This window comes from Epinephelus fuscoguttatus, linkage group LG8 (assembly GCF_011397635.1).
Source record: "Epinephelus fuscoguttatus linkage group LG8, E.fuscoguttatus.final_Chr_v1".
Classification (NCBI taxonomy): domain Eukaryota; kingdom Metazoa; phylum Chordata; class Actinopteri; order Perciformes; family Serranidae; genus Epinephelus; species Epinephelus fuscoguttatus.
The window spans coordinates 23029499-23041919 of record NC_064759.1 but is presented as its reverse complement, the minus strand read 5'-3'; the positions used below and the strand labels follow the sequence as shown (position 1 = coordinate 23041919).

The window sequence follows — 12421 nt, the reverse complement described above, 5'->3', positions numbered from 1 at the left end:
TTAGTGGCAGGCCAGTAAATATGGGTCTAGACAGGTCATTTATTACAAGCGCCACACCCACCTCTCTCACATGTTGTCACTGTCTGTTTTTCCTTCTTGTTAATTGCCCTCTGCGAGCTGTGGACGACAGTGATATCGAGGGAAGACCTTCATATCTCAGGAGACACAAGTGACTCCAAGTCCAGTTTCTGGCCTCAAAAATGCACCTTGAACACCATAATGTCACACTTGATACTTCACGTTGATGAAACTGTTGTTGCTGCAGAGGTGCTTGTCATCTCTCTTGCTTACTGTACACACCACTGTTACAAACAGGTCTCGGGGTGTGGGGTTGGCAGTCCAGACTGTCACGGGCTGGTTAGAGCTATGTGCTGACATGTCATTCAGGATAAATCAGGTTTATCAAAGTGACAGGTGTTTGTCCGCCTGCTATAAACATCTCCCACGCCTCGCTCCTGCCCAATCTCCCCACAGATTATTTACAAGGCTCCAGCCTCTGTACTCTGGCCCTGTTTACTCTTTGGCTGTGGCTCTAATATCAGGTCAGAGCTCCGTCACTGATTTACTCTACTAGTTAGTGAGGTGAGTAATGACCCTGGATGGTATGGGAGGATAGTTTGTAATCAGGGGACGTCAGAGATGCTCTAACTGTAATTACAGCCCTCTCCACACTGTACCTCTCACACCTTACTGCAGCTGACTGCCTGCCAATCCTCTGCAAACTGATCACTCTGTCTCTTTTACCCCCCACAGAGTTAAATGGTTGTGACCCCACATTCAGGTTGAAGTCCCATCTCAATGTCAGCTCTTAATATAGCAGCTTGTTGTAAGACAGGAAGTAAAGGTATGAGGGTTGAGTTACAGGAGCTTGCTGAGTTAACTGAGACTCCGGATTGCAGCTCGCTGCCATTGCTCCCACTTCATGTCAGCTTTGGTATGTGTCCAAACACAGGTCCTGCCAAGCTAATCCAAGCTAATTTAGTGCCCAGCGTACACCACGAGCTGCACGTCAGTACAGAGTGAACAGGAATATGGGTGCAGAATAACATAAGTACATCATTAGGGTTACCGGTGAGGACAACCAATGTGCTACAATTTCATACAAATCACAAAGCCGCCAGATTTGGGACAGTTTTAGACCAAAAACACAAATCAAAATGAAGGGGTTCCACATTTCTACACGAGAATTATATCTGGTGGGCTTAAAAAAAGCATTTAGACAATCATGCAGGGGAATATGAATTGCAGAATTTCTCACACACATTCTTGTGGCTACTTGGCACACTGGGTGACTTAGTATTTCTGCTACTGCACAACATGACAAAAGATTTAAGCTTAGTCCAAATCATCACTACTTGCTACAAAGAGGAATATTTACAGGTTAAAGGTCAAAGATTGTTTCCCTCATTTCCACATACAGAGTATAGAGAAATGTAATGCCCGAGGTCCTAGCACAAATTACACAAGCGTAATAAAGCAAAGTACATATGAACGAAGAGCAGAATAAAAGTCTTAAGTGCTATATTGTCGGCAGCTGTACTTGTTTGAGTTTCTTGAAGACACTTCACGTCTCATCCAAGAGGCTTCTTCAGTTCCTGAACTCAAGCAAGTCCAGCTGCCTATGATACAGCACTTAAGATTACCATGACTTGAGTGACTGACAATCTTCACCAACAGCAGAATAAAAGGGTGACGTTATCTCTCACTGTGGGTCTTTTGGGGCTGTCGGCACTATGAGCTGAGGCGGGAGGGTCCAGCATGAGATGTGGGGAGGGGAGGGGGCAGTGTTTGAGGAAGGGTAGGGTATGAAAATAAGGTGCATATGTGGTGGGTGGCAACCACCTGTATACAGTATTATATACTGTAGGCCTACATATATTTCAACTTTCCGCTGTTCCTTTAGTATCAGTGCAGTCTGTGATAAATTTAGTCACAACAGTTCCCTTTCACCACATACTGTAAATCATTTTGGAGTTCTGTCAGAGGTGATTTGGCCACTTCAGCCTGCTGGACATTCTTTCATGTTACTTCAAAGACTTACTGTACGTGTTGATAGCCAGCCTAACTGCTGACAGATGTGGCTGACTGGCATTCGTCCTGCTAACAACTTTGACCAACACTTGTAGTACTGCCAGAAACTGTTACTGTACAAATAAAATTCTGAGTTTTTCATTGGAGGCGTTTACATTCTTTCATTTGCCCCCAGCAGTGACACTGAATTAATTAACTTATTAGGTAACCTCTAAAACTGATTGGCTGCACCAGTGTTGATTTAGGTGTGTCCTGTTAAAGGAGGTGAATTCTTAGGCCGGTGGTTCTCAACCTGTCTCAGGTCAAGGACCCCTAAACTGACACACATTAGGTTAGAGACCCACATTTGTTAAGCTTTTGTTTCAAGGACCTCCATCTGAAAATATTTTGGTTGTTAGATTTGATCCAGACCATAATTCTATAGCTGTCAATAACAGCTGAGGAGATAACCATGGCGGGAGTGAAACCTATGATCAGAATAGACACTTTTATGACCAAGGACATGATCATTGTTGTTGTTGTTTTTCAACATTTGGGGGGACAAATGCAACAATTTATTTATTTTTATCATTTATTTTATCATTTTTATCAGGAGTGCCCCATTTTTCTGTAGGTTGACGTGAAAGGTAGCATCACACTTGTTCCCATGTCAAAAGGCCTATAAGAGTTTTTCCATTGGATGTTGGATTATTGCTGATTATGATACTTACATGTTTTGTTCAGCAAGATAATCTTCACACATGAGCACCACCCTTCATGATTGTTGAAGCCTAAATGCAACTGCCAGAAGTTAAAAGCTAACATTAGACTATAAACTAACTACACTACAATCACAGGACCTAACGTCACCACCACAACAAGACTGAGAGGCTGTGTTTAGTTAGGTGTTTGCCACCTTTTAAAAGACACATAGACGCTCCAGATTTCATGTGTGGGATATTTACTTATGTCCTAAACCAAAAGGTGAAAGTCTCTTAAGCTTGAGTGAACCGCAAACCTTATTTAAGGCATCTAACTAAAAACCCACTCAAAAAACCTATTGATTTCTAGACAAGGGAAGCGGGAGCACAAAAATGCTAAGTCATTGCTAGGTTTTAGGACTCATTCCTAGGGCACTCTATGGCATCTATGAGTCTTGTTCTAGCAGTTTGTCAAAATAAAAGTAGCATTACTACTTTCATGTTTTTATTGGGGGGTACCAATATAATCTTCCCACCCCATCCACCTACCCCCTGCAAAATCAGTGCTTACATCTCTTACTGAGGTACTTGCAGTGGGCTCACTTCTACAGTGAATTACATAGTGACATAGTGATTTCTTATTTTCTTGGGGACCCCCTGGAAATCCCTCGAGGACCACTGGGGATCCCTGGACGTCTGGTTGAGAGCCACTGTCTATAGGCAACCATGTATTTTGCAAAATATTTAATAAGTTAGATATAAAGGTCTGTTTTCACTTGAATATTAAGTCATTGATTAAGTCATTTTCTGTTGATCAGTGCCAAAAAAGGCAACAATAAATTTACTCTGACTCAGTGTTGCAAAACAATAAAACGTGGAAACTTCCAAGGGACCTGAATCCATTTTATAGGCACTGTAAAAGAAAATGTGCCTACGTTAATGGCTGAAGAGTGAGAAAATGTCAAGAAATTGGACTAAATGTGATAAACAACATAAATATGACAATGATCCACTTGCTACCTTCCTGAGCTTTCAGCTAGAGAACTTCTGTGATGGCGCATAAACCAGCTAAGGAGAAGTTTGAGAGCTCCAAAAGCTAGTAAGCAGACCTTTGAGTTTACATTGAACTGTTTTCAAAGGTCAGAAATGAACGTCTGTGGTCAACTGATGTTTAAAACCACAAGTTTAAACATGTTGATACCCTTCTACCCAGAACCTCATGTGTATTAAACCACATCTGCAGAACTTCAGACAATCTGGTTTGGCAGCCCACACCGTTTCACGTGCATATTAATGAATTTGACATGGGCCCTATTAACATACCATGAATGATAATCATGTGAATTTAGGACACTCATTACATATGTATTACATGACTAGCAGGTGGGGTAATTTGAGTAATTTGTGGCTTTATGCAGACACTGTGATGATGGACGGTGTCTGGAGAAGACAAGCTGAGCCGGCCAGTGGATCTACTGCAGAGTAAGGAGAATTTAGGCTCATCATAAAAGATTTCTCCTTGCCTCTTATTTCACTTGGACATTTTTATGTTTTTTTTATTTTCTACCTCATTGCAGCCGTGAGCTGCCTGCTGATTTACACACACTGGCAGCGAAGCACAGAGGCCTCAAGAGACGGTGCCCTCTACCCCTCCATTTTTTCCCCCTTGTTTCTCCACCCTCTATCGTCCTCTCGCTGCCACCACCGGGCGTCTCATTCAGTGGACGGGGTCTGACCAAAGAGCTCCCTCTCTGCCTGCTCCTCATCTCTAACAAGACGTAAGTCTGGAGGGCTTGTTATCCACACATGATCTTGTGACACACAAAGGGGCTTTTCCCCTGTGCCAAGACACAAATTCAAGTATGAGCAAAGGCACCATAGACACTAAAGATATCTTACAAGACTCACATTTTATTCCAAAGTTCTTGCACTCTTGTATGAGCTCATTTATAACCTTATAGGATCCTGCGTGTACAGTATACGAAGATATGTCTTCTAGTAAAGAATATGTGTGAATATATACAGTAAGTGCAGATATGTTATCTTAACACGATGACCTTCCTTCTCCATCTGTTTATACGCTTCAAGGGAAACATGTCTGATTTTACACACCATATTATTTCAGGAAATTATAAAGCGGTGATCTCAATTTCCCTTTTCCCCCTCAGGCCCATGTGTTGGAGGCAGAGGAACTCAGTTTCACGCTGATCAGCCCTGATTCCAGGAGACGAGAAGCTGTTGCTCGCCTTGGTACAGTGATCACGCCCGTCTCCAGTAATTGCTACATCCGTGCACCAACAGGCGACAGCATGTGGAGGGGAAATAGCAGGTATAAACTGTGCAGAACCAAAGGAAAGGTACTGGGGATGCTGGGTTTGATGAATGATGGATAGCCCTGAAGTCAGCTCATTTCCATCTGTGACAACTGAGTGACAGAGAAAAATGTTTCAGCCTTGAGAAGAAGTATTTTTCCACCAGATCGAGGCAGGTGTTAGGATATAGGGTCGGCTTTTGAGCACACACACAAAGACACAAAGCTACAAGGACAGATGAAACGTCTGAAAATCCTTTTTTGGCTGTCAGGTTGTGGAAATTTTGTGGCCCTATGTAAATCATCGCTCAGTATTGGCATGAAATGTGTGAGACCTTGAAAAATGCTCAGAGCCGAGGCGTATGTTATTAACAATTCAATTAACCCCAGACTTCCAGATCATTTACCTTGCTCCTTCTTTTGCCCCCTTGAGAATGTGATTGTCTTGCGGTATAAAAAGCTACACATCAGTATCACCAGCCTGTGCCATTATCATATGACGTTGTTGGTGTATAACGCTGGCATCATTTCTTTAGGTCTCATCCCCTATCTATTGGCAGTGCAGCTGGGCTTCTCTGATATTGACTCATCCTGGTTCTACTGAGTTGCAGGCAAAGAGATTTAATATCTCAAGTGGTGCTGAACTCCTATTGCTACTAATGGATTCTGTATAATGTGGCACTTAAAATGCATGAGCAGCCTCTGATTTATCTGTAATTTGCCTCCACTGGAGCATATCTCCCTCAATACTTCCATTTGTTTTTGGCTCTGTGCAGTCCACTTGGTAAACGAACCTTGATTGGGATTTCATATTGTTGCATTCCAGTTTGACACTTTGGTTCTTTCCAACACATAAAATGGATTTTTTTCTTTTTGTGATTCTGTTTTAATTACACAACAGAGGGAATAGTAAGTCAAGCATGAGATCACAGACATGAGGTGGGGTTTATTTGAGCTGTCGCTGCAGAAAGACATGCTGACTTGGTCAGAGGCAGATGGGCACCTCCCAGAGGGGCCATTTTCCTTTATCTTATCTTCTACTGTTTTATGTGTCAAACAATAAGCATACTAATTAGATTAAACTGAGCTAAAGCACTTGTGGAAATAATGAAAACGTGATTGTATCTTGTACCTTTCTGAATAATAGTGGTTATGTCCAGCTTAAACAAACAGCCTGAGAACAGAGTGATTTCACTCGCTCCCTATGTTTTCACTCCATTTGATCTCTTGGGGGTCATGCAACATGGAGCAGAGAGCTGTTAGCCAATCGATCTGGTGGGTTTAAAATGTGTCAGTGTTGTCATGGTAGCAAAGCCGCACTGACAGGCTAGGCTACAGTGGCTCAAGGTTAACGGCCAGTGGACCAGAGTCACAGACCATTAAAGAGGGAGTCAATACTTCTGGACAGGCCAGACTAAAACCAGCAATGTAAACATTTCAATCCACAGGACGTTAAGCAACAAACAAAGCTTTAGTTTTACAGAGACCTGGTAGAACGTGCTAAACAATGTGAGGAAACTTACTGACACATATGTGATTTACTTAACAGAGAGGCTGCTCACAACGCAACAAACTCACTTCTTGTGACATACTGTACATGATTAGCATGCCTAACAACCTCTTACATTAGCTAGTGCAGGAGTGTAATGTTGCTGATTGATATTATTTTTAAGGTCACAAATTTCCCCAACACACCAATATTACTGTCTTTAAGAGGCATGCTTACTTTTTAAGCTAGCACAAACGTGGCGGTATCTTCTGAAACCAGACAACCTAAGACATCCATTGGCACCAACGGATCAACACTGCTGGGGGCTTAATAACCCCAAATTTAGGCTCAGTTTTGGCAAGGAAACAACTGGCATGGCTATTTTCATGGTCATGGTCCCTTGAACTCTCACCTCAAGATATCTGAATGAAAATGGGTTCTTTGGTTTCCACGAGCCTCCCCTAAACTTGTTCTCAGTACATATTTTGTTCCTTACGATCGATGTACGATCGATCAAATTGAAATTGTATATTTGTCTTTGTAAAGAAAAGGACAACCATGAATCAACATAAATAGATACATAACAAAATAAAACAGGACTGTTGTGGAGGTTAAAATACTAACTGTACCCGTCTTAGTTTATGCACCTCAGATATATGTTTTAAAGATATTTTTTAAGGCCTTTTTGCCTTTAAAAAAATTAAGGACAGTTATTAACTTGGAAGTGGGAAAGAGAGGGACAACATGCAGCAAAAGGCAAAAATTGGAATTAAACCTGTGGCCACTGCAGCAAGGACGAAGCCTTTGTACATGGGACACCTGCTCTACCAAGTGAGCTAATGGGCACCCTGATATTTAGTAATATTAACTGTAAAATAAGAAACCAAAGTATATCACTATAGGATTCATTAACTCATACACTGATATAGTTCTCAACATACCCCCATAATCTGTTGACAGGAAACTAAAATTAAGGACTCAAAGATGCTTAATTATTTGGAATTTGTGTTTTTTATTTTATCAGTGAACTCCTCTTTAATACCTTCAGTAAAATCTACAAAAAAACCCCATAAAGGTCTAAAGGTTGCTTCAAAGCCTTCTCTAGACCACTGGCAAAAAGATTCTGCAGAAGAAGGCCTTTATTTATTCATTATGAATTTAATTGGTGGCCCAAAAGAGTCCAATGTAAACATATTTGTCTTAAACACTGGGATTGGCCCATAAAATATCCACAATGTATAGATTTTTAATTGTGGAATTTAACTCTTCCAAAATTGCCTTGTGAAATATTTTTTATTGCTCCTCTGATATCACGACAGACGGCTAAAACAATCATCTGAGAATGTTTTATTCAGCGCTAAGAAGATGATCAAACTTGACTATCTAGAGGAAGTAAAAGTCATAATGGTTTCCATAGGTGAACCTGCAGAAACCTCAGTAAAAATTAAAAAAAGAAATGAATTCCTGAAAACACAACAAAGATAGAAATTGATCTGTTAGACTGAGTAGTTGGGCAAGTATGACTTCCCATGTGTAAAAAAAAAAAAAATCCCTTACTTCAACACTTTAGCATAGGCAGATTATGACACAATGGGCTCTGAGGTCTGGACATGTAAAAGGTCCCCCCGCTCCCCCAGTACAGGGTGCAACATACTGTTGTTTCTCCTTGCAGAACTGAAGGGCCCAAATTTCACAGAGTAATTAGCGCATCTAAAGTCCTGAACGTAAACTGAGAGGATAGAAACACTCTCTTAAAATGTATCTTGATGGTTTCTTTCAAGGGACATCTTCAAAGTGAATATTTAGGCTGTTCCTTTAATTTGTTCAGGACTTTTGGGGCTCTGTTACATGATGACTAAGCTGTTTAACAAGAAATGCAAAGCTAATAACAGCAACTTCATGCTTAGAGGGGGCTTAGGGGCTCCCTGAGCCCTTGGGCCCCTTGGCCTGGGCCAGGTAGGCCCGTTCAGTAATGCACCCAGGCACTTCAGGTGTGTTTTCTGGATGTTTTAGAGGCATTAACCTCTTTTGAATATCCAGCTAAAGCAAACATAGACAGCATTGGCAGCCTCAGTGGATGTGTTTGAAGCTGCCCCACACAGTTAAGCACTGACAAAGAAGACACATGTATAACTACATTAGCATATGTGGATGTGCATGGACACACACATACACCCACACGTCTAACAGGAAAGACACCCACCCCCAATTTGAGTTAGTGGGCTTTCCTACTGTCCAATCTGTGCTGCTGCTCGGAGCAGGTCTGAGGTGCTGTCTCCTCTCTGTTCTCTGCAGCACAAGCCTATTGTCTGCTCTGAATCTATAATGAATATCACAGCCGCTGCAGAGAGACAAAGCTAATCTAATTAGCTGTGCAGATATGTCAGCCTGCCGTCACTCTGTTTAGTGGTCATTACCTCTGCATAAGCATGGTGCTGCTCACTGTGGGAGCACATATATGTGTTCAGCACGCATACACACATGCGCAGACACACGGAAATATGTGTCATACAAATGGCTCGTACAAATACAAAGCGAGAGGAGGACAGGTAGAAAAGGTGGCCTGTCAGTGCAGCTGGCATTTTGCTCAGCAGGGACCGATGGAGCCTGTCTACCTGGTGGCCCTCTCAGACAGGAGCGAGTCCATTGGGATCCTGCAGGACCTCCTACCAGCCACACACCTGACAGGGGGGCCGTCTGAAAACTCTGCAGAGACCCTATTATACGTCACACTGCTAAGCACTGCAGTGGCCACCACATGACAAGCTTCCCACACCTAACACTTTATTAGGAGGGGGAGTTCAGCCACAGAGAGACATCAGGCTGTCACTGCTGAAGATATTGCATCGTTATCTGCACGTATCTGGCAAAAATACACCCTGTGAATGACCATAACTAGTCATGCTTCTGTTAGGCTTGTTTATGGAGTAAATATGGACAGTTACAGCATATGTTCATAGGATAAGTGAATAATCACATATATTGATGTAACAACACTGCCATCTTCAGGCAGATTGTCACTACAACTTTAAAGCTAAGCAGACAGAACACATTGTAGTAAACAACACAATAGGTACATTTTATTATTATTTACTGTACAGGTTTCAAACTAAAACGCCTTAATGAGAACTCAATGACTTTTTATAAGTAAGATAATCATAAGCTACCACGCAGCCAAAAGTGCAGTATGACAGGGTAACAGGCAAATTTCTTCCACACAGGTCCAAACATTTGTGCCGATGATCATGATGATGATGTTTTTATGTAGAGCCACATGAGGAGCTGAGGGTTGCCTCCTGCTGGGTTCCCATGAGATCAAGTAAAGCCGTACTCTGTGATTTGTTTATAGCCAAATCTTTAATCCGAAGCTCTGGATCTCGACACTCTGAGCTGGAATGATAGAGACAAGAACTGTGGATGGAAAGTGAATTTTATAATTTATATTTGTAGAATGAAGCAGAGGAGGTTCTCATGTCCTGGAGAATAAATCACTGAGTGTATTTTGCCTTTGTGTTTAAAAAGTGAATACAAAAAATGACTCTGGTGATTGGTTTGGGGGAAAAAGCTGAGTTGTTGAGGGGAGGAAAAACTCCCAAAAGTTTGACATTACAATACCTGTCTGAGTCAGAGTCACAGGACATGCTAAGGTCCTTCTGCAGTTCCTCCTCAGAGTGGAATCGCCTAAGGCCACAGCGCTGGACCGCCTGGGCCACAGAGTAGTGGGTCCTCCCAGTAGCACAGGCCTCCATCTTGGATATGCTGAGCTGTGACTGCAAGAAAAGATGAAGGCAACTGTCGGACAGCAGCAGAGGGCTCTGCAGGGTCCTGGAGAATAAGGACAATAAAAAAATCACATTGCTGTGTACAGTAGCCTATAGTCAGGGGTGGATAATAGTGCAAAAGTGTTTGTTTTTTCAAAGGAACTTTTCATGTTTCTCTTAAAAACTGTTCTCTTGAATATATATTTTGAGCCAGTAATTCTTTTTACTCTGTCTTTTATACCTTTATTAAACTAGCCTGTTCTCAATGCGCAGAGGCAAAGCTGCCAGCTGTTTCTAAGGAAAAGAATCACATCCTGTATTTTGACCACGATGACATGATGAAAACCCAGAACAAGAGGCAAAAATACCAGTCACATCTTGCCACACTTTTTATACCAAAAAAGACAAAGCCTGTATGCTTTAGTTTAAAAGAACTTTATAAAAAAATGTTTTTTCATCATATTTTACTCTGCCCAAATATCTTAAAAATATACTGAAACAGAACATGTTCCTAAAAGCTAATTTTCCCTTTTCCTTGAGTCATTTTCTACGGTAGTTCTTGTACTTTTACTTGAGTGTAGATTTCACCATTGCCTATATTGTATTACCTGTTTGTGTGAGAAAAGCAGTCACGTGTCGCTGTTTCTGGGAACTCTGATTCATCAGCATTGTTATGTTTGTGTTGCAGTATGTCAAAGTTCATGCGTTCATTGATCTGTGAGATGATTCTTACTGTTCCAAAAACTTCTGGAGCCCTTTCATCCGCTCAGTGATCTGCTGGGCGTTGTTCAGGCTGAAGAAGGGGTTCTTCGGGGGCAGCTCTGGCAGCTGTACCCTGCAAAATGACAGGAACCATAGTGCAGATTTTTTTTTTTAACATGAAAACTAAAAGCATGTGTTCTGTTTTTGCTCAAAATGTCGTTTCAAAATACAATAAAACTGACTTACAATAGCAGTGAATTTGCTTGTAGCTTCTGTCTGAGCCATACAAACTCACTGTACCTCCTTCTCACACTTGAGATCTTCTTGGTGAAGCACACGCTGGTGGTCTAAAACGAGATGCAACCACAATACACATTACATTAACAGCACTATTTGACTGAAGGAAAATAAAACAGCTTCCTTTCGTCATTCTACTTACATGCAAACAAATTTCGTAGTCTATGTAGGCATGCCAAAAGTCATTCTTTTGTATCCGTGGGTCCCGCACCCAGACACTGATCACCTGCTGCATGGAGAAGGCAGGAGAGACTGTGAAGCACTGAACTGAATGTGTTGTGAAAAAGAGGAAGTGTTTTATTGGCAGATAGAGGAAGTGCAATGACTAATGGAGCTAGAATCAGGATTGGAAAATCCCATTAAACATCCAGTATTACTTAAGACAAAATAACAAGTTGTCTTTAAGGCTGAACCAGATTTTAGAGCTTTTGAGCTCAACATGTGACATATCAATAACTTACTAACTCATATTAATAACAATAAAACTTTTTAAAAATCTCATCAGAATAACAGGATAACTTCAGACCTACCTGGTTCACAGCCTTGTCAGTTTCTTCTCTCATAATTCCAATAATCTTGTTTGACTCTCATTAACGTTAAAGTCAGCCAGATAATGCTGTGTAGTGCATTGTGCCAGTGCCTTTTATTTCTAACTTTTACTGTCCAGGAGCAAAGGTTCCAAAATCAAGTCACAAGACTGAGATAAGCTCCTCCTTGTAACTATCACATTAAAATCAACAGAAGTCCCCGTGCCAACATGACCACAGCTGACTACTGCCTCTCAGCACATGTAGTATTGACTGTCATTTAGAAACTGTCAATACTAGCAGAGAAAACATCTATGGAAAATAATTTTCCCCTGTTGCCATAGAGTTTCTGAACCAGCAGAGGAGTGGACTTGAGTCACAGGACTTGAACTCCAGTCACAAATTTGATGACTTACTTGATTTGACAAAATCAAAAAAACTTGGACTTTTACACCAGTGACTTGTGACCTCACTTGAACTTGAGCTTTTTGACTTGAAAATACTTGATACCTTCCCCAAAGCCCAAAGATTTAAAAGTAGCCTATGTAGGCCTAATTTTAAATCTTTGGGCTACGAATCAATCATTTCCCTTCATTTCCTGAATCAACTAACGGTGATTCAAC

At 41.4% G+C, this 12421-nt stretch overlaps 1 protein-coding gene across 2 annotated transcripts; it reads right to left on the bottom strand.

Moving 5' to 3' along the window:
- Positions 1-9569: 9569 nt before the first annotated feature.
- On the bottom strand, positions 9570-12037 carry snx10b (sorting nexin 10b). 2 transcript variants are annotated; one of them, XM_049584211.1, is made up of 6 exons: positions 11802-12037; positions 11414-11500; positions 11221-11321; positions 11006-11107; positions 10127-10336; positions 9570-9922 (listed from the first exon to the last, which is right to left on the bottom strand). In XM_049584211.1, exons 1-6 carry the CDS (start codon positions 11832-11834, stop codon positions 9772-9774), a joined length of 684 nt encoding a protein of 227 aa, XP_049440168.1. In that variant the 5' UTR covers positions 11835-12037; the 3' UTR covers positions 9570-9771. The 2 variants fall into 2 exon arrangements, with proteins under 2 accessions (XP_049440168.1, XP_049440169.1); XM_049584212.1 differs by having other exon boundaries at positions 9570-9901; positions 11802-11990.
- Positions 12038-12421: the final 384 nt, after the last annotated feature.